We start from the raw sequence: 20388 nt of genomic DNA on the forward strand, positions 1-20388 counted from the left end.
ATCTGCATTTGTTAGGATGACCTAGTCAAAGTACACACCTAAATTCAACAAAGAATCTGAAGCAATACTTGAAAGCTGATGCTATTCTCAAGTCTGACAAGCTTTGAACTTTTAGTCATAAGACATGCATAACTGGTGGAGATATACACCAAAGAACCTCCAGGGGGTGAGTGCAGCGACATTTACGCCAAACTTTCGAAAGCCTTGTATCATTTTCATTCGACTGCTATGGGGCTCCATTTGTAAAGTTGTGCAGAAAAACAATTGACAGAAAATGTTGGGGTTTATTTAGTCTGTCGTGGACGAAACAAATGTGGGTGTTAATTTTCAAAGTCAGATTTTTTTGTACATTTGTAAATGTCAGCCTTTCAGACCAAACGTGTAATTCGCAAACTAAGTACTTGGGTTTCAAATTACATATTTATTTGGCAAACTAAATATTTAGATCCAAATTAAGCATTTCTTTACTTCACTAAATATTTAATTCCAAAGTAAACAAATACTGTGGAACTAAATGTATAGCTTGCCAAATTTTTTGAGTGCCAGTTTAATAGTTTGGAAAATAAACGTTTGGAAATTACTAATCGTTTCTTTTCTCAGGGTGAATAAAATAAAAATACTGCTGTGATTTTTTATGTTTTATGTCTTACTTTACACACATCATCCTATAAATTGCTTGTTTGTTACTCAGCGAAGTTTTAGTGGGGAAAAAAAATACTTGTAGAGCAGATTGTGTCCAGTCCAACCTGACTGAAAAACCAGATTCAGTGTGGTCCGGAGATGCTTCTTGTTGATAAAAATGCATTACGAAACAAAAACAGAAAGATCAAACTTAAAGCCAAATCCCTCCTCAGCATTCTGAAGGGACCCAGTCATTCGTCAACCTCTGGCCAAAGTCTGAAAATGAGTGCAGTAAAGGATGCAGTAGGGATGGGGGTACGATCAGTTTCTTTTTTGAGCGAGAGTAGGCCTTTGATTGAAACCATCTCCTGCGTGAGCGAGCGAGCGGCACTCGGTCAAGGGGGCTTGCTCCTGAACAGCTTTTACCAAACATGGTCACATAGCAGAGACTCCATGAAGGTTTCCTCCAGCTACTGCAGCAGCACAGCAGGAGCTCCACGTCATCACCTGCATGTTCAGAAGGGCTGTGGGGGAGAGGGGGGCTACGCCCTTACGTCACGGTAAATACAGTCCATCATCACCCGCATCGGCGCCACACACACGGTATACAATACCGCGCGCTCGCGCGCCGCAAACTTTATGTTTACGTTGTGACACGAATTCGCGAGCGCTAAGTCAGGTCTCCTCTTTAAGAGGCCTAATGCTTCACGCTAATCACGAGTCGGTGAGTGCGGTGCAAAAAAAATTAAATAAATACAATAAGCAGATTGTAGAAATATGTCTATTTCAGGAGGAATTCATCCACAAGACTTTCCCCAGACTTAGAAAGAAACACAAATAGATGTGAGAGGGAGGAAAGGAGCCCGCATTCCAGGCTCTGCGGGAGCTTTGAACCGGCGTCCGCTCAACAAGGCAGCAGCTAGTAATGGCTTTTTGGAGCTAGCCTGTTAGCTTAACGTCGCCCGGTACCCGGGCCGAGCCTGTGGGAGCACAACTCGACGGTGTGAGTCAGCACTTTCGACCCAAACTGAACTTGAAACGGTTTCGCATCCAGTTGCGACAGAAAACAGAAGCAACTTTCTGTGTGAACTCTCGTTTCATCCAGTGGCGGCCCCAGAAAGGTTTTGTAAGGCCACTAAAAGGAGGGAGCCACTTTAAAAAAAATTATGTAATTTTATGTGTATGTATAATTTGTACTTTTACATGTACTATTTATTTTTGGGGGTTTTGCATTTACATAACCGTATGTCTCTATGCCACAAACATGAATGTCATGTCATTTTTTTTTTCAGGGCTGTTTTTTGGGAGGCAACTGATTTCATCAGGTTTTTATGTTCGTGGGACAGCGAGAAGTCTCTCACCGAGAAGGTCCTGAGTTTGAATCCCAGCTTGGAGTTTGCATGAGGGTCTCTCCAGGAAGTCCAGCTTCCTCCCACAGTCTAAAAACATGATTGTTGGGTTAATTGGCCTCTCAAAACTGAACTACTTTGCCTTTCTCGTCGCTCTGCAATGGACGAACTACCGTCCACCTGTTGCTCCTTCCTCGTCTCAGGTGGCTGGGTCTATCCCGCTATAGTTGCCCTGGCAACCGACTGTTTTGCAGATTAGGGTTCGTTATTTACCTCTTAAGTCACAACTGAAGGCAGTTGTTTGTATTAGAGTTTAAGTTGGGGTCTTAAAGCAAAGGGGTCTAACCCGCCACAGAACCCTTTTAAACAACTTCACAGTCACATCCTACGTTGTCTTTGTCTCTCGCATGAATAAACACCCTGAAGTGTGTGGTTGGAGCGCAGCTGAACTGACCAAACCCAGGCTTGTTTGAAGCTTCCCGTCGTTCTGCAGCTACAAGTTGGAACGATGATGCCATGAACTCAGAACTCTGCTGAGTTGCTCCGGGCTGAGAGGCCTCCTACCATAAATAGCCAGAGTTGGGGTAGAGAGGGAAGACTGGCTCTCAGCAGAAATGCACCTCAGCGTTCCTCGGAGCGAACCATTCCCCTTCCCCTCCTCATCCATCTCACTTTCCATCCTTTGAGCCCACAAACGAGCCCTCCTGCTGTAAGAAAGGGTCTCTGTACTCAATCTAAATCTGAGATAGTCATTTTATATCAGGATGGATATACAAAGATCTGATCTGGGAGGTGCTTATGATCTTTTAAGGGCTTATAGTAGTGCTTTACAAAAGTAATTTTATGACTTCCACTTTTTCTAATTACATTACGACCACTAAGTTTTGTGTATTCTACTCGTGTGTCGCATAATGCACCAACGTAAAGCGGTGAATGATGGAGAAGGGTGAAGAAAAAGCCCGTCGACACATTTAACAAATCAAAATCTGAAAAGTGTGGAGCAGATTTGTAGTCAGCCTTTTTTCTTTTTCTTTTTGAATAAGGTTCACCCGGTCGGTACCTGATTTGGACTCCTTGGTCGAAGTGCAGAACTAACCAGTCTCGTCACCCGGAATTCCCGTATTGGAGAAACCGGCGGTGGCAGTATCATGCTGTGGGGATTCTTCTCTTCAATGAAGATAGAAACAGGAGGATCCTGTAAGGAGAGCTGTTGAAGGTTTTAAAATGGCTACGTTGTCGTGGTTTAGATGAAAGCATATGCCATTTGAACGGCCTAGTCAAAGCCCAAACATTAGGTTTTTATGACTATATGTGTGTATTCATATAGTTTTCTTTTTATTGTATTCCTCATTTTTATGTATAAAAAATAGTTGTTTTCTGCGCTCTAAAAGCCTTTGAGATTTAGTGTCACCATATTCATAATTTTAATGACCTTAAAATCTCAAATAAGTCATCTAAGTCATGTATACCAAAATACATTTATACAACTGATGTCATGTTAAATGAAGGTTTTCTGTTTACGTTCATTGAACAGGAAAGATTCCGGAGCTGGTTAACAAAACACCTTTCGTAGTCGTGCGTGGCGTGAAATTGACTCAAACTACTTGAAAACCAGACCTCTGTACTTCTCAGACCTCAATGAAGTATTCAAATAAATAATATCAATGCGATTTTACAAGAACGCGCTGCATCATGGGACGTCGCAGGCCTACGATTGGAAGTTGGCGCTCCGCTGAATCTCGTATATCCGCAACAACGTCGTACGTTCCCATTTCATACCAATAAATCGATCAGCCCATTGACCTTTTGGAAATCTGTGGGGGGAAAAAATCTGTGGTAAACGATGATGTTCGCGTGTCTCTCCAGCCAATCTTTCGCAGCTCGAGGAAGGACGCGCTCTTTCCCCTTCCGCCTCGCTTCCTTTCCTCGCTCCGTCTCACCGGATCCCAATAAAGCGCTTCGTGATTCACTCGACGATCCTCCCGGGCGGGGGAAGCTCGCCACGTTCGCTCGGACTCGACGCTGCGCAGCGGGAGAGCGTCTTCCCCACTGCGTCCCGATCCCTCTGGGTGTCGGATGACGCGGAACCGGCGTGAATGCCTGACCGTGGTTCTGTTGTTTTTGCTGTGAGGGATTCCTGTTTCGCGGTTAGCCGAGCCCGCTCCATTCCCCCGTAATGCCCAAATAAAGTGTCCAAATTCCATGTGTGTGTTGCTGCTTCCCTCTGCGAGATGTTTACAAGACCCTCGCTTGGACTGCGCGCCTGTGTGAGCGAGAGAGAATGTGAAGCAGCGGAAATGAGCTTTATGTTATTTTCTGTACTGTGCTGTGAAATAACTTGCTACCAATGCAGTAAGTGAACGTCCAGGACAGACGGGACAGCTGAGAACAGAAGCAGGCGGCCAGGAGTCATAATAATGGTAGCAATAAAAGCCGCTGGCGGTTCAGTCCAGAAGAGAGAAGAAAACCCAGAAATTCGCCAGAAAACACGCAGAAAGGGCCCCTGTCCCCGGAGCCAGTCAATACCGGACCACAATGACGGAGTAAATGGGAGTACTTTCTATAAAAAGTGAACACACACACACAATGAGGGAGTAAGTGGGAGTACTTTCTATAAAAAGTGAACACACACACAGTGAGGGAGCAAATGGGAGTACTTTCTATAAAAAGTGAACACACACACTCAAAGAAAGAACTCACAGTCAAAGCTGGCAATGATGCCAACAGTGATTCTGAACAACAAGCTCGTCATGGTTCAGTAAATCCAAGCTCTCTGCTCAACACAGAAGCACAAGCCCAGGCGTACTTTCTACAGGAAGCGTCAGTGAACCTCCTGCTTCTTCTTTTTTATTGTCTTTCCTGACCGCTTACTGCATCAGTCTGTGCCGGGCTGTGCGTTTAAGACGAAGGTGAATGCACAAACGCATTCCAAGTTTAGGATTCGCTCCGCCACGGCGGCGAGAACAACGGCTCACTTGTCCGTCGCCGACCTGCTGGTCCCGCAGGCTGGGCTGAGTGCAGCTCACAGATTGTGTGAGGCACATTTATTTACTTCCTCATCAAGCCACCAATCATCTACCGGGCTTCAGTTTATTATTAGCCTGATTCCTATAGCTGGAAGGTTTTCCTGAGCATTAAAGCTTCCAGCCACTGTTGGCTTTAGCGAATGAGACCAAATGGTCAGAGTTCAATGTTGTGCCTCTTTCTTTTTATTCCACCAGCTCTAAGACATGTCACATTTAAAAGTAAATAGTCCAAATCTTTGGACTTTGTGTTTAATCTTCAGAGATTTAATGAGGAATCGCAGCTTCTAGCAAAATGCTGAATTTCTTATCATCTGCTAACTGAGACATTTTTCTGTTTTAGGTCTCTAAGCACTCAAAGTGTGGCGAGAGGGCCTTTAGAGGACCTATGAGTGATTTTGTGCGGCCTCTGTTATTTTATATATTTTTTAAAAGATCCTCGATTGGTCAGAAAACTGCAGTCGCTGCACACCGACTGGAACCTGTAACATTGTATTAAATACAAAATGAAGGCTGGTAAATTTATGCCTAAAAACTCTGAAATTTTGAGATTAATCTGAGGAATTTTCAAGAAAAAAGCAGAAAATTTCTGCATATGAAAAGTCAGAAGTTTGAAAGACCTCCGAAATTTGAAGATTAATCTCAGAAATTTTCTATAAAAACACTCAATCTCAAAATTTCTGGGATTTTTTTGGAAACACAGAAATCTCTGTTACTTTTTTTATGGAAAGTTTCTGAAATTCACCTCAAAATTTCAGAGTTTTGACTTTTCAAACTCAATAAATGTCCATGACTTTGTAGATTTTTTATTTTTTAATTTATTCCAATATATATATTTTTTAAACTTACAAAATGCAGGTTGTTTTTTTGAGAAAATCAGTACAGAAAACAAACGAGTGTCTCAACTTTCAGTGTTTCTTCTTTTAATTTTGGAAAGCTGCTTATTTTTTTATCCAGTCTGTCCTGCAAAATCCAACCCAACAATTTGAAAAAAAAAATGTACGTCAAATTTTGCTTGAGAGAATTTGAGAATTATCTCATGAATCTTTGCAGAAAAAGCGTTCCAGCATCTTGTTCTGGTTTGACCATCACCTTTACGTTTTCACTCTACTCCAGTGCTTGAAATGTGTCACCAAAGTGGAAACGTTTCCACTGTTCAGGCACCAGCTGTTTTCAGCTGTGTGCGTGCAAATGAACAAAACCGTCTGTCTTACTGCAGAATGTATCCAGCCATTCATAGGAAATGCACCTGCAGTACAGTGGACGCAGAAATGACTCCCTTTTCTTCCATCCAGGAGGTTTTCGGTCTGCTCCTCTCCAGGCCTGACAATAGGCCCAACATGGCCGTGACACACAGGCTGGAGCCACAGAAAGGTCAGTGGATGAATCATGCTGCCTGTGGAGCAGCGTCCCCGGTTCCCCGGGATCCCGCCGCATTCCTCTGTCCGTCCTGGTCCGTGGAGGGAACTGAGGGTGGTGGTGGGGGGGGGGGCGCAGTGGGATAAAAGAGGAGAACTACCTCATTGTTCCCAGCATGACGTCAGGCATTCTGCAGTGGCTTTCACGCACAGTGGAGCACATGCTGGACACGCTGCCACCGGCCCCACAGCGCCGGGGACACACACCGCTGTGTGTCTCTGGATTCAACTGAGAGTCCATCTACGAAACAGCATCCATCTTCAAAATGCCTCGAAACTCGCTGATTTGCCAGACTCAGAAGAGTTAAAAAATAGTTCTTTGCGGGCCAAATGGAGGACCTCATGGAAGAGGACCAGAGCCAGTGAAAAAATAAAAAATAAACTCACTTATTCTCACTCAGAGTTCTGAGAAAAAAAGGCACAGATGGAAAGAGTTCCAAGTCCAAAATTATTGTTGATTTATGTAAAAAAAAAAAAAAAAACAACAACAACCAAAAAATGAAAACCTTCACATTTGCCTGAAAATGTCCTGATCTCCTGTCAGGTGTATAATTTCAATCAAAAAAAGTTTCAAAAGTGTAAAACAACAACAACAAAAAAGATTATCAATAATAATAAAATACGGTGCAGTTATTAGTCTAGAAATATCGTAATCGTCATTGTCATATATGTACAATTGATGAGTTTTCTTAGAATGGACGTAGTGTGCGTGTCTTAAACAGATCATACAATACAGTAGCCTATATAAGGGCAGAAAAAATGAACGCATGTTCAATAACAGGAAAATGTTGAACATTTTTAAAAAAATATATAAATAAAGACATCTGCCAATCCGATTTATTAGCCGGCCGATTTACCGGTATCGCTCCGCCCCGAGTTATTGAATTCCATTTTCAAACCGGTTCGTGGTTGTTCCCATAGCTTTTTTTCCCCCCTCCAGTCAACAAAATGGTTCTAAAAGAGATGTCCACGTTTCGGTTTTATAAACTCCAATGTTTCTAAAATAACACAGACTAAAGTGTTTTTGAGCTCTGAGCGATAACAGAACATTCCATCCGAACACCCGAGCAGAACTCAGCCCCGCCTGGGCTGAAGGTGGAAAATGTGACACTGATTCAAACAAAAAAAAAAAAAAAAAAAAAAAAAAAGAAGAAGAAGAAGAAGAAACAATATCCGAGCGATGACATCACTCCCCCTTTGACGGAGAGGTTCCGTCCGGATTGGGCAGCGGCTGCAGCCAATCAGAGAGCACGCACATGGGACGCGTTTAAAAAGATTCCGAAAAAAGTTGGAAGGTTGTCAGAAAGCCTCAGCAGCTGGTCGGTACCGCGGCTAATTAACACGCAGCCCGTTTACTCTCTCTCTCTCTCTCTCTCTCTCACACACACACGCAGAGCTCCTCCGGGTTCCCTGAGGACTTCCGTGCTGCGTGTCCCCGCACTCGGACAGAGCACCGCAACCTGTTTCCTCCATTTCCCCCTCAACACCCCCGTTTATTTTTTCTTCCTCTTCTTCTTAATCTTCATCCCTCGGCTCCATCTGCCGACAGACACGAACTGCAGGATGACAACACATTTCAGGAGCGGTCCGGCTTTTGGACTTTCCGCCGAGGTCAAGAGTAAGGTATGTCGTCGTGAGTGATGTGTTCGCAGGACGGACTGGACCCCCCGGTGGGGTCAGACGGGTCCTCGCTCAGTATTTGGGGAGCAGAGTCCACGCGCACTGTGGGCTCGTGCTCCCATGGTTTCTGTCGTGATGCGTTCAAGCCTTTGGCAAAGAAGGAAAACTTGACATTGCGGTGCAAAGTGTAAAAGGGTTGGCTTATTTAAGAATAAAATAAAAGAAAAAGGGAAGACTGGGCTTCTCTGTGCAATTTATGCAAAAATATGTCTGTTAGTTTATTGTTTAATACGAGCATGTCACGTGTTGATGTAGACAAAAAAAGTTTAGAATGAAAGTTGGAAGACAAAAAAAAAATCAGTCCTGTCAAAGGTCAGCAAGCTGCAAGCAACAAGCGCCAATCAGCTGTCCATATGGAGACATTTTTAAACACAAAACAGGCAACATAAGAATAATAATGACAAAGAATATATTTGTAATAATGCAGCCCTTAATTGAGTCAGTTTACTTCATTATACTTTGATAGAATATTGTATTATTTTCTCCGAAAAAAAAAAATCTACTCTGTTTTCTTTAGACTATTCTATAACAGAAATACAATGTTCCAGTTGTGTAGTTCTTACTTTGGGATTAAATATATATTTCTGATCCTCAAACTGTAAAAGCTATCTTTTTTCTTTTCTTCTTCTTTTTTTTTTTATACCAAATAAGGGCAAAAAAATAAAAAACTTAGCAGGAACTTTGTTTTCTGTTTTGCACAAACTACACTACACTCTTACTTTTGCTCTCCTAAAGGCTTCTGGTGTTTACTTGTCATCAAGGTGATTCTGAGAAACGATCTCCCCTCTTTAAGTCCAGCTTTGTGCCACCTGAATGTTCACCGAGCCCCTTATGAACTGTGATGCTGCCGCCGCCATCTTTCACAGTAGGCACGGCGTTCTTTTCCTTTATGCTGTGTTTGTGCTTCTGTTTTCATCGGCCCATAATTCTCCCTCAGGATTTTGAGGTACTTCTAGACGGATCTAGATGTCTTACCTGGGAAGGAAGACTTCAGTCTTTAAAATCTGTTACTTGGCCTCTACATATGGAGGAGAAAGCAGATTGTTGTCACATATAGAACATGCTGCTCTTCTAGATGCCTGCGGCTTGTTGTGTTGCCGTCAGCGACCCTGACCAGATTCCATCTTCTCCGTTTCGTTTTCCTACTGATTGATGATTATTTAGCGCTGTGCTTTGATATTGCTGTAATGATCTTGGGGGTTGAGGCCAAATACAGCTTGAAGGCTTAAATTGACTGTAAGGTGGCTTCTATTAATTCTGGTAAACTGAGTTCATCAGAACTTGGACAGATGAAGAAAACTGAAATTTAATAACTGGCTAAAGTGATGTTCCTGAGACAAAACTTTGTAAATATCCCACATGATTTACTGGGTCTGAACCCCTGAAGAATAGAGATGGTAATGTGTGTGTGTGTGTGGCAGCCATTAATTTTGATTATTTTTGTTTTTCCCTTCAAAATGCTTTAATCGAGTTAATGGCAGAGACTGTAATTATTTCCGTTTTAATCAAAACCCATATATTGACGAAATCAGCAACATTTTCAATTCTAAAACCCTATTGCTGATGTTTGAATAAACATGAGCTCAATAGCAAATATGTCCTTTTGTCTTTTGATCTGATATTCAATCAGATTGGTGCAAAGCGCCGTCATTGCTATATATATTTTTTAAAGCCCTTCACGAACCCCTGACCATTTATGTAACATCTTTGAAAAAATACTGCTTCAGAACTTGTACTGTGGTGCTGAAATGAACATTTCATTATGTGTTTGGCATGCTGCAGTGCTCAGCCAGTTGGTCATTTGGGACAGTCCTTGTCTTTGGTGGGGAAAGTTGTCGTCTTGGAAATTCTGATCAGGCGTTTTCACTTTACTCCTTTGTCATTCATAGAATCATTTTCTGTTATTTCCCTTTTTGTATTGCTAATCAAGTCATTTCATACCCGTTTACGAAAATCATTGCATATCGGCCTTAATAATCAAGTATTTTTCTGATTTGTGGCTATAAATGCTCTTGAAGATGTCTAATGCCACTTTAGTTGGCAAAACTGACTACTTAGGGTGATTTCTAATAGGAAGATGAGGGTTTTTTATGTTTGCTTTTTTTCTCTTTGAATAGTTTTGTAAAGTTACTTTATTTTGTTAGTAATGCTAGCTTTTTATATAAACGGGATTGAAAAGCCAAAGACAGAAATAGCGTAAAAAAATTCTCAAACGAAAATGGATCTCTGCTTGTTATACGCTATGGTACTGGCCTGCATTTAGAATTGTAGAGAAATCCAGCTTATAGCTGTTCCAACATGCAGATCATCATCATTGTTGTCACTGCCATTGTTCTGCCCTCCCAACAGCTCCGTCACTCAACGCTGGCTTAATGTCTCTCCGCTGTCACATGTTAAGCTCGGATTCCTTTCAGTGCAAACCATCTGTCATTTTACAGCTGCCTGTGTCCCATTCTGTAGCATGAGTTGTAATTGAGAATTAAAATGGAATCAGCAATTTGGTTTGGAGTTAATGGGCTCTGAGAGTGATGCTTACGTTCCTGCGGGATGACATGAAGATTAGAGATGCAACTGAAAAGAGTGATGGGTACATCACAACCATCTGATGGCCTTTTAAGGAGTGGCCAGGCTCTGGCTGGGAATTTGAGAAACTGTCCCTCTCTAAACAGTTTACATCAGAGTCAAGGATGACAAAACAATGTTCTGACAGAACACAGGAGGTAAGAAAAGCCGAGCCACCAGAGGGTCGTCTTAGCAAAGCACAGGCAAATCTGGAAAATGGTGTCAGTCGATGTACAGTGGTGTCCAAAAATATTCACATCCATTCAATAAATATACATTTCAATGTGTCTCATTAGGATATATTATAATGAACCAAGACAAAGCGGTGCATAATTGTATAGTGGCAATGATGTCCATGGGGTTCAGACGGTTTTTATGGATGAAAATACAAAAAGCTTGGTTGACATTTGTATTCAGAAATCCCTGAGTCAGTCATTTGTAAGGTCATTTTATTTATATGGCATATTTTGCAGCAACAAGGCAGTTCAAAGTGCTTTATATGGATTAGAGGAAAGACAACCATATAGTGGAACATCTCTACAAGCTTCACATTGAATTCCTTTTTACAAAATACAAAAACTTTAGCAAGAGCATCTCTTACTTTCTTTTAAGTCCATACAATTTAACTTCTGATTGGCCTTTGGCTGGATCTGTCATACCAATGTGACTAAAGTTTAGGCCAGTGCTGTCCAAAGCGTGGTCCTGGAGCCAATTGCGGCCCTGTGAATAATTTTAAGTGGCCTCCCCTTGACTACAGTTTGAGACTGGTACAAGTTTGTCCCTCTAATAACAAATTTGTCTTCTCAAATGGAAAATGTTGGGTATAAAACTGTGTTTTTCTTTCATTATTTATGTGTTTTGATTCCATTTTAACATACTAAGGGTCCTAAATGTCCAGTGAATTGTTTTTTTTGGTACTGAAATGCAAACTTAAACTCAGTGGAAAATATCGCAAGGACATTTAAAAGAAAGTTCACATCTTTGTTGCTGACAATAGGTTAATATTCAAACTATAAAATCTGGAACCCTTGATTGGTTCTACAAGAATTTATTTTCTACTTTAATTAAAATATTCTGTACTTAATTTATTCCTGAGCAGGTGAATGGAAAAGGACTGCCACGTCCTGGTGGGCTAGCAGATGCGCCACAGTCTTTCTATTTTTGGCTTAGTCATTTTATTCCCTTCCAATAAAATAGTTTCTGTGCATGTGCAGCAATCACCACAGAGCAGATAAAATGGTTAAACATTGTGAAAGACTCGCTGTCTGGTTGTCCTCCAAGGGTCTGACTTGTTTTGGTGTCGGCTGATAAAGAGAAACATCAGAGAGATTCTAATAAACGTAACTTTTTCTTTTTTTTTTTGAATGATAGCCTGTAGCAAATGCCACACTGGATCCAAAATGTGGAGGGGGTAAATCTCCACTGCTGAATCACTTTTTGCTCTGGGTTCAGAGTGATATTTACCTTACTTGGTGTGGCATAACTATGTGCTACATATTCTGAACTTCATGGGTGGATATGATGAGACGTTTCAGAACGGCCTCCTTTTATGACGACATTTGAGCGAAGGTTTGGTCATGCGTTCTGGAGTGGCGAATTTCGTTCAGTTTTACTCTGACAGCTATGAGTCAAAAATAAGATGGTCATCTATGATATGTATCATACAGATTCTTTATGTCCATAAAGGCCTTTAGGCTTTAAGCTAGGAGTCCGGTGGGCGATGTGGACTATTTTTAATCGCAAAATTTTGTGGTAATAATTTAAATTTTTTTCTTTTTTTAGGGGGGGGGGGTAATTGTATGGCTGCGACTGCAAACAAATATTGTTGGAAAAACATTCGGATTTGAACGGAGCTTCTTCATTTTTACTTTTTTTTCAAATTCGTACTTCAAAAAGTGACTTGAATCCCTGAATTGCACACAGAAACTTATTTGAATCATATTTTATATTTACAAATATTTATTGATGGCACAGTGGCGAAAAAAAAAATCTGCCTGATCATCTTTGGTATGTTGGCGCTTAAGAGCAGACTATCTGGTTGACGAAAATATTTACCCATCACAGGTAACTTGAAGAGTTTTATCTGACCAAACCTTCAACAGGAAGTCATTGAAAGTCCCTTAGAGGGACTTCATGTTATCAGCAGAAGCCAACTTTTGCACTACCAAAAGAGAACGGTTTTCAGCAGAGATACATAATTGCCTAAAGCGACTTCATGTTGAGGCTTTTTTGTTTAAAAGGCTTTGAAGCTTTTATACGTTCAGTAGAAAATTATTCCGGAGTCTTAATTTCACATAAACCCAAATTTGGACCCGGACACTGATTTTTAAGTTTTTCTTTTCGCTGAATTTGTATATTTAATTTTCATATTCCCTTACTTTTTCTGTTGTACAGTTACTTCAAATGAAAACACTTCATACGTTCCACTCATGAAAATCACCTACTGTGACTTCCTGTGCAAATTACGATCAGTGTATTATAATGTGACCGCAGTTCAAATCATTTTTTTTTTCTTCATGTAGCTGGTCTGAGGGCGAAATTTCAATCGTATCTTTCGATTTGTAATCCTCCAATATTTCCTTGCGTTCAAACTTTCAGGGGAGGGAGCGGCCTGCACGCCGGAGAACGTTCCAAATGTATCTGCCGAGCTTTGCTATGAAAAGATGCAACAACTCTTTAATTAAAAGTCGGAGTTAAACCGTCTCCTGGAAGCAGAACCTGCCCGGCGCGGCCTGTGCACGTCAGATGTGGGCAGCCTGGCTGGTCGCTTCACTGTAAAAGGGCACATTCTGGAAAATCCACAGAGAGAAGGGGAGGAGGAGGAGAAGGCATGTGTGAGATGAAGAAATATGAGCAAAGCCAATAGGAGACGGGGAGGTGGGGGTCAGAAAGGAGGGGAGTGTTTAGCAGCAGAGCTGTTTCTCCCAAGTTTGGTGTGATGGACTGGAAGCTCGGCTATCCCTGCTGCTTTGAAATACTTGTTTGTGTTGGCTGCATGGCCGGCACTGAGAAGACTTATCTGCAGAACATTCAGGAAATGTGTGCAGTTTAGTGTGTGTGTGTGCGCGTGCACGGGGAGTACGGCCCTAAATCCAAATACCAGAATTCAAAGTATTAGGGCTGCAGCAGCTTTTGTGCCAGGATGGAAATACATGGAGAGGCTGAGAGCTTCTGGATGCAGGAATGTCCACAGGCCTTTTTCATTTTCACTCAACTTCCTGTTCTGGTCATGCCCCTCACCTTGCTTTTAAAGCGCTTATTACGCTGCAAGACTTCCAGTTACGCTGGACGTCTGCTGTCTGTTAGGAGGACAGGAATGAGCGAATGAACGAACGAACGAACGCAGAGTTATTTTAGGAACTGAACCCTGGAAACCGGAGTGGGGGGAGCCAACGAGGATTACAAGGGAAAAACTTGTATTTCTGAATTTATGCAGGGTAAATAAGGCTGAGTTTCGATAGCGATTTAATATTTTCCCTCCACTTTGCAGTTTTTGTCTGTGTGTGTGTTGATCTAACACATAAAATCCTAATAAAATACACTCAAGTCAGGTCTTGGAAAAAAAGTTCCCTTTTAACAAAGCACAAAAAAACAAACGGTGTGGAAAATGCCTCATTTGTTGGACTTAAAAACTTTCTGTATTTTGCAGCACGACAGCAGCGGTTCCTCAGTCAGAACCTTTTTTGGAATCCCTGCAACTCAAACCACTGCAGAGGACGGTTCCTGCACACAACCGTCCCCAGTTGTTTTGGGTGGTGAAGCTGCAGCAGTCAGTGTTGCAGCAAGCCTTTGGATGCCTCAGACTGAAGGCTGTTGCAATGCCACAGTCTCATGCAAAAGAGGATATTCCACAGAAACATGTCCTGGTTAACACCATCAGCTGTTAGCAAATACTGCTAATCCTCCTCCTTTGCTGCTGCTGCTCTTTAAATCTCTGATTGGCTGTAAAGTTAGAGACGCTTTTATTTCGGAAGATGCCTATGCTATGCTATCTGCTATGATCCATAAAGGCAGATGGTTTAATGCCCTCCTTCCTTTTGGGATCGTAGTTCAGGTATTGGTTGAGTTTTTTTAAACGTTTGGCTGCTCCTAGTTGTAAAAACAATACACTGTTGCCACGGTTACGTGTCGCAACAATTACACTTTGAAAATGGGAAGAACAGAGATTCCTGCAGCAGCACAGTGACCAAAATTGAATTTTATTTTGGAATAAATAATGTTTTTCAATGGAACTTGAATTGGGTCAAGTTTTAGATTTAACCTTAATGATGCGGCAGAGTGGCCCACTCAAAGTCCAGACATAAATTCAATTGACAATCTGTGAGCAGCTTTGAAAATTGTTTCATTTTGACTCCATTTTCAGTCACCAGTGAAATGAAATGGAAAAACAAAAAGAGCAGCAAACAGCTGATGAATGTTTGGTGGGGAATTTTTTTTCTTTTCTTTTTAAGGAAATGCAAAAAGGTAGAAACTATTGGTTCGAACACAACTTCCTGAATTTAAATGGTTAGTAACTTAATTAGGGCTATAGTGATAAATCGGCACCAGTTTACTTCATTTTGGGAGATGGGCCGAGATTTAAATGCAAAACTGATATTAACTGCCTCCTCAAATGTCTGAAAATCGGCTACATTTGCTGCATTTATTCACTATATTTAGTGACTTTTACCCCAAAACAAATTTGACTAAAATCAGAATCGGCAGATCTGTTTTTAAATGTCATTGATCCGTCAGAAAACTGCAAAAAACTGTTTTTTTTATTTTATTTTTTTTGTTTCCGCCCCTTCAGTCACATAGAATCCCAACCAACAAAATGAATTAGTGATATGAAAAAAGATTAAAAAATCTCTAAAGGCATAAAATGTTTTTTTTTTTTTTTTCCCCCACTACTCTACAGTCTGCTCACAGGAGCAGCAAGAAACGGAAACATTTCAACTCTGGTCAGTCAGAGTTGTAGTCAAACCACCATTGCTAACTTGGCAAATTTGACGCAACTTTTCAACAACAAAGAAAAAAAAATTAGCAGGTCAGACTTTTTAAATATTGGTAATTGGCTAGAAAACTACAATCGGTGCACACCCCTAAATTTAATGCATTTCAAAACAAAACCAATAAGTTGTCTCAAAAAGTAGCATGATTACAGATTGATTCCATCGATCTCAGTGTTCTGAGCACCGATCACAGTAAACCTCCAGTCTCACTGATTTTACGAGACTGATTTTCCGGCTTTCTCTCCATCAGCTGGCTGGGAAGTACGACCCACACAAGGAGGAGGAGCTGAGGCTGTGGATCCAGGACGTGACCGGCAAACGAATCGGAGAGAACTTCATGGAGAGTCTGAAGGATGGAGTCTTGTTGTGCGAGTGAGGCGCCGCCGGCTTCGGAGGCACAAAACTCTCCTAGGCGTACTGGGAAACGTCCTCCTCCTGACTCAAGTTTCTTTTTTTTCTTCCCCCATCTGTATTTGTAGACTTATTAATGTTCTACAGCCAGGTTCAGTGAGGAAGATCAACCACTCTAGTCAGAACTGGCACCAGCTGGAAAACATTGGGAATTTCGTCCGCGCCATCACGGAATACGGCCTGAAGCCGCACGACATCTTTGAGGCCAACGATCTGTTTGAGAACGTCAACCACACGCAGGTTCAGAGCTCCCTCATTGCCCTGGCCGGAATGGTGAGACGCTGCTGTCGATATTAATGTCGGTAAATTAGAATGTTATAATAAAAAAAATGGTTTATTTTAATCTGGCTGAAAAAAGGTTTAAATAAAGTGTTAAATGGAGACCACACGACCACAATTCGGCTTGTTGTGGTCATGTCAGCCACGAGTAATCGCTGAAAAAGCTGCGGCCATGCATTTTAATGGAAAGTTTAGTGGAAGGAAAAAGTGCGGTAAAAATGGTGCACAAGATTACAATTTTCCAGATGGTAGTCATCGAAGCCCTCCACAAGGAAGCAGAAGGTCATCACTGCTTAAAGAAAAACGGTTGTTTAGAAAGCTGAATTTATATATTTTAATAGAAAGTTAAGTGGAGGGAAAAATTTTGGGTAAAATGTGCCCAACATCACAATTGTCCAGATGTAAGCCATCCACAAAGAGGATACACCACAGCTCATCGCTAAAGAAGCTGCCTGTTCAGAGAGCTCCAGCCATGTATTTTAATGGGAAGTTAAAGTTAAGTGGAAGGAAAAAGTGCGGTTGGAAAAAGGTGCACAACTAACGGGAAAATCCAGTGTTGAGAGTAATACTGAAACAAAGCCTCTCTTTATTGGGCTTATGAAATATTCGAATGTGTTGAGAAAGTCCATCTTAAGTTTTTATTAATTTTGAGCAATGATCCTCAAAATGAACATAAATAAATACTTGAGATCTATCACTTTATGTGTTATGAATCCAAGCATTTTAATGGGAAGTTAATTTAACTTTTTGAAATAAATTGCGTTTCTGATGACATTTTTTTGGATGCACTTGTACGTCTGCATGCTGACTCCGCCCCATACGGACACTGTGTGACTGTTGAGACATTTAAAAGTTTCCTCTGCGTTTCTTGTCTCTCTTGTTGTCAGGCCAAATCCAAAGGTTTCCACTCAAAGTACGATCTGGGCGTCAAGTACGCCGAGAAGCAGCAGCGGTACTTTGCTCCCGAGAAGCTCAGGGAAGGACGGAACATCATAGGCCTGCAGGTCAGGAAGGACGCCGCCGCTCTGCCCACGTCCTGCACGCGTCACGGTTTGACCTCACGGCTTCTGTGTTTTCAGATGGGCACCAACAAGCTCGCTAGCCAAAAGGGCATGACCTCCTACGGTACGCGACGCCATCTTTACGATGCCAAGATCGCCATGGATACCCCAGTGGACCAGTCCACCATCAGCCTACAAATGGGCACCAACAAGGGGGCCAGTCAGGTGAGGGGGGGAAACTCCTTATTTTACTATTTCTTGATTTTCCTAAGTAACAAAAAACTCATTTTAATAGTCAATTATTCTCATGATTTTACTGATGAAGACAATTTTCACTTTCTGCAGATTTGTTTTTAACCACTTTTTTTCCCCCAACAATAGAAATGCATTCAAATTACTAATAACCTAATAAACTTATATTAAATAGAAATACATTAAAAATGCTCACAAATTAGCATTTTTAAAGCTAAGATGCATCTTTATTTGTAGATGCATCTGCAACAACAACAAAAAAAAAGAGTCTGATTTTGATTACGTATTCTGATGAAATGTTTCAGCCTTGGCTTCATAACCTTAAGGCTTCTTTTCAAACCCCTTCATCTAACTCGCTCCAGGCTGGCATGATGGCACCAGGAACCAGGCGGCACATCTTCGACAAGAAGCTGCAGCTGGAGAAATGCGACACCTCCACCATCTCCCTGCAGATGGGCACCAACAAGGTGGCCTCCCAGCAGGGCATGACCACCTACGGCCTGCCCCGCCAGGTCTACGACACCAAATACTGCGCCAACGCCGTGGACACCTACAACAACGGCAGCGAGGTCGAGTTCGACGGCTACAACCAGTACTCTGACTAAAGAAGCCACGCCCCCTCCACAGCTGTCTCCGTGACGAGCGAAGCCTCCAGACTCTGAATGACGTCGTGGCGTCATTAGCTCCCCCGATCGTTTCTTTCTTCTTTTTTTTCCCCAAACATGTTTTTACGGCAAAGGATTTTATATTTTTGCTTTTCCATGAGCACGAGATAAAATAAAATGTTTACACTGGCCTCGCAAAACAAAAAAAGGTCATACTGTGGCTGACTTCTGTTGCCGTGGTTACTATTTGTAGAAAATGTCCACAACGCACAAAGAAGTTGAGATGTATTGATCTTTGCTATTTATAGTTTTTTTTTTTTCCTTTTCATTTTACCGCTTTTATTTTTATTCACAGATTTTAACTCTTGACACCCTTGACGTCTCGCTGTTGCCTTCCAAACATGTTTGAACACTGATGGGAGTAGAATCAGGAAGTCGGTGCTGTTGAACTTTGACCCAGCCACATTAAAAGTTCCGCAGGCTGGAAGGAAAGTTTGGGAAGTGAAAGTCGGCGCCACGGATTGAGCTGCAAAACGACAGACGCCGATCCAGCGACGTTGGCCGTCAAACGGCGCTGGACCTGTGCGCTTTGTCAGCGGCTTCCGGGGAAGCATTCGGAACGCCTTTCAGTCACGACTGTTCACCACTTTCACAAAGCAACACGCGTCTGTAATGTTGTGTAGTCAGAGGTGTGGAGAACAAATTTATCAGCAGTTTCTTGTATTGCACGCAAGTCCACTTAAGTCACCCTTTGTGCTTTTGCCAGAAGTTTCCTTTTTGTTTTAGTTTAGGTGTTGTTGCTTCACTTGCACTTGAGGTTTTGCGCAGAAAATGGCGACGGAATGTCACGAGCTACAATTGTTCAGAAATGACGAATGATTCAGTATCACTACAGTGGCGACCCGGTAAACGCAGTTAAAAGAACCACAACCGTTAGCATTTTATTAAAACCTGTGAATAACTGAGGCTCCTCTCAAAAGTTTATCACCAAGGACGCACCGATTGCAATATTTTTGGCCGGTCACCGACCGTTAAGAAGCCTGGCAACTTTTTTTCCCCCCTCTAAACGTAGCTATAAAGTTATTAAGTTAGCAACAGTAAGCGCGTGAGTGCCTATGTGACAGAGTGGGCAGATTTCCGTCTGCACTGTCACTGCAGGGAAATGGAGAAAAGGGCTGATTTTTAGGCCTTTACGGATGTAAATAAGACCCAAACCTTTCTTCCGATAACCCAAAATTCTGAAAATCAGTCGGCTTTATCAATGCACCCCAATTTAACTGCCTTTTTTAATAGTTCAAAAACCAAATATAACTTATATTATTTTGAATTTCTCAGATGTGCTCTACAAAGAAGTCAACAAGTAGCCGATTAATTTGGTTGTTTCCTGAAAACAGAAATCTGTTTGATGGGTGGATCTGTGAATACCGGTCCTCGATTAGGCCGGCGCGCAGACCTTGGTAATATCCAATGACATAAAAACAGTTTCTCCAGTCTAATGAATAATTATGAAGCATCGTTTTGCTTGAGACGTAGATCAGTCAACTTGGTGTTGATGGATGACTTTCCCCAGTCACTGACGTCTTGTCCCTGCTGTCCTCTGTGGAATCTGGAGGGTTTATTGGCCAGTGGCTGGACAACAGTGTCAGGATATGTCTGGAGGAAAACGAGCAGGTAGTGGGAAGAACGTGCCACCATTCTCAAATCTGATTGGCTTATAGACGAAGGCTGAGTACCAGCAGTAGCAACTAATGGGAAAATAAATTGGGCCAAGCTGCTTGCTAAAACTCAGCAAAATAAAGAAATGTTTATGATCATTGTCACTTTATTGTAAGGTTGCAGATGCCACTCATCATTGCGCTATATTATCCAATCAGCTGTAACTAGTTTGCAGTTCAGATTAATTGGCAGTATGACTAATGGAAGTGCGCCATCTAGTGTCGCTTGCGTGACATCAATCCACCACTTTTATAATTAAATTTTTTTTATTTTGTATTTACTGATTTAAATTTACAGGTTTTTTTTTTTTGGATTGTGCGTTAAACTGAATGTTTTCATCCGGTCGCCACAACAGCACTGATGTGGGCTTTGTTGTAAATAAACGGTTTCACCGTAAAATTCTGTTCCAGGATCGCTGTGCGCCTTTCACTGAAATTAAAAATGAAAAATAAAAAAATTCAAACTTTTGTGCAATAAAAA

At 41.7% G+C, this 20388-nt stretch overlaps 1 protein-coding gene across 1 annotated transcript; it reads left to right on the plus strand.

Annotated features, from left to right (window-relative positions):
* The first annotated feature begins 7700 nt into the window (after window positions 1–7700).
* cnn1b (calponin 1, basic, smooth muscle, b) lies at window positions 7701–20198 on the plus strand. Its single transcript, XM_055035754.1, has 6 exons — window positions 7701–8034; window positions 15895–16016; window positions 16124–16328; window positions 17222–17338; window positions 17414–17560; window positions 17950–20198. The coding sequence occupies exons 1-6, from the start codon at window positions 7975–7977 to the stop codon at window positions 18190–18192; spliced, it is 894 nt and encodes a 297-aa protein (XP_054891729.1). The 5' UTR covers window positions 7701–7974; the 3' UTR covers window positions 18193–20198.
* Window positions 20199–20388: the final 190 nt, after the last annotated feature.

Source organism: Poeciliopsis prolifica, unplaced genomic scaffold (assembly GCF_027474105.1).
Source record: "Poeciliopsis prolifica strain line A6 unplaced genomic scaffold, Auburn_PproV2 SCAFFOLD010, whole genome shotgun sequence".
Lineage (NCBI taxonomy): Eukaryota > Metazoa > Chordata > Actinopteri > Cyprinodontiformes > Poeciliidae > Poeciliopsis > Poeciliopsis prolifica.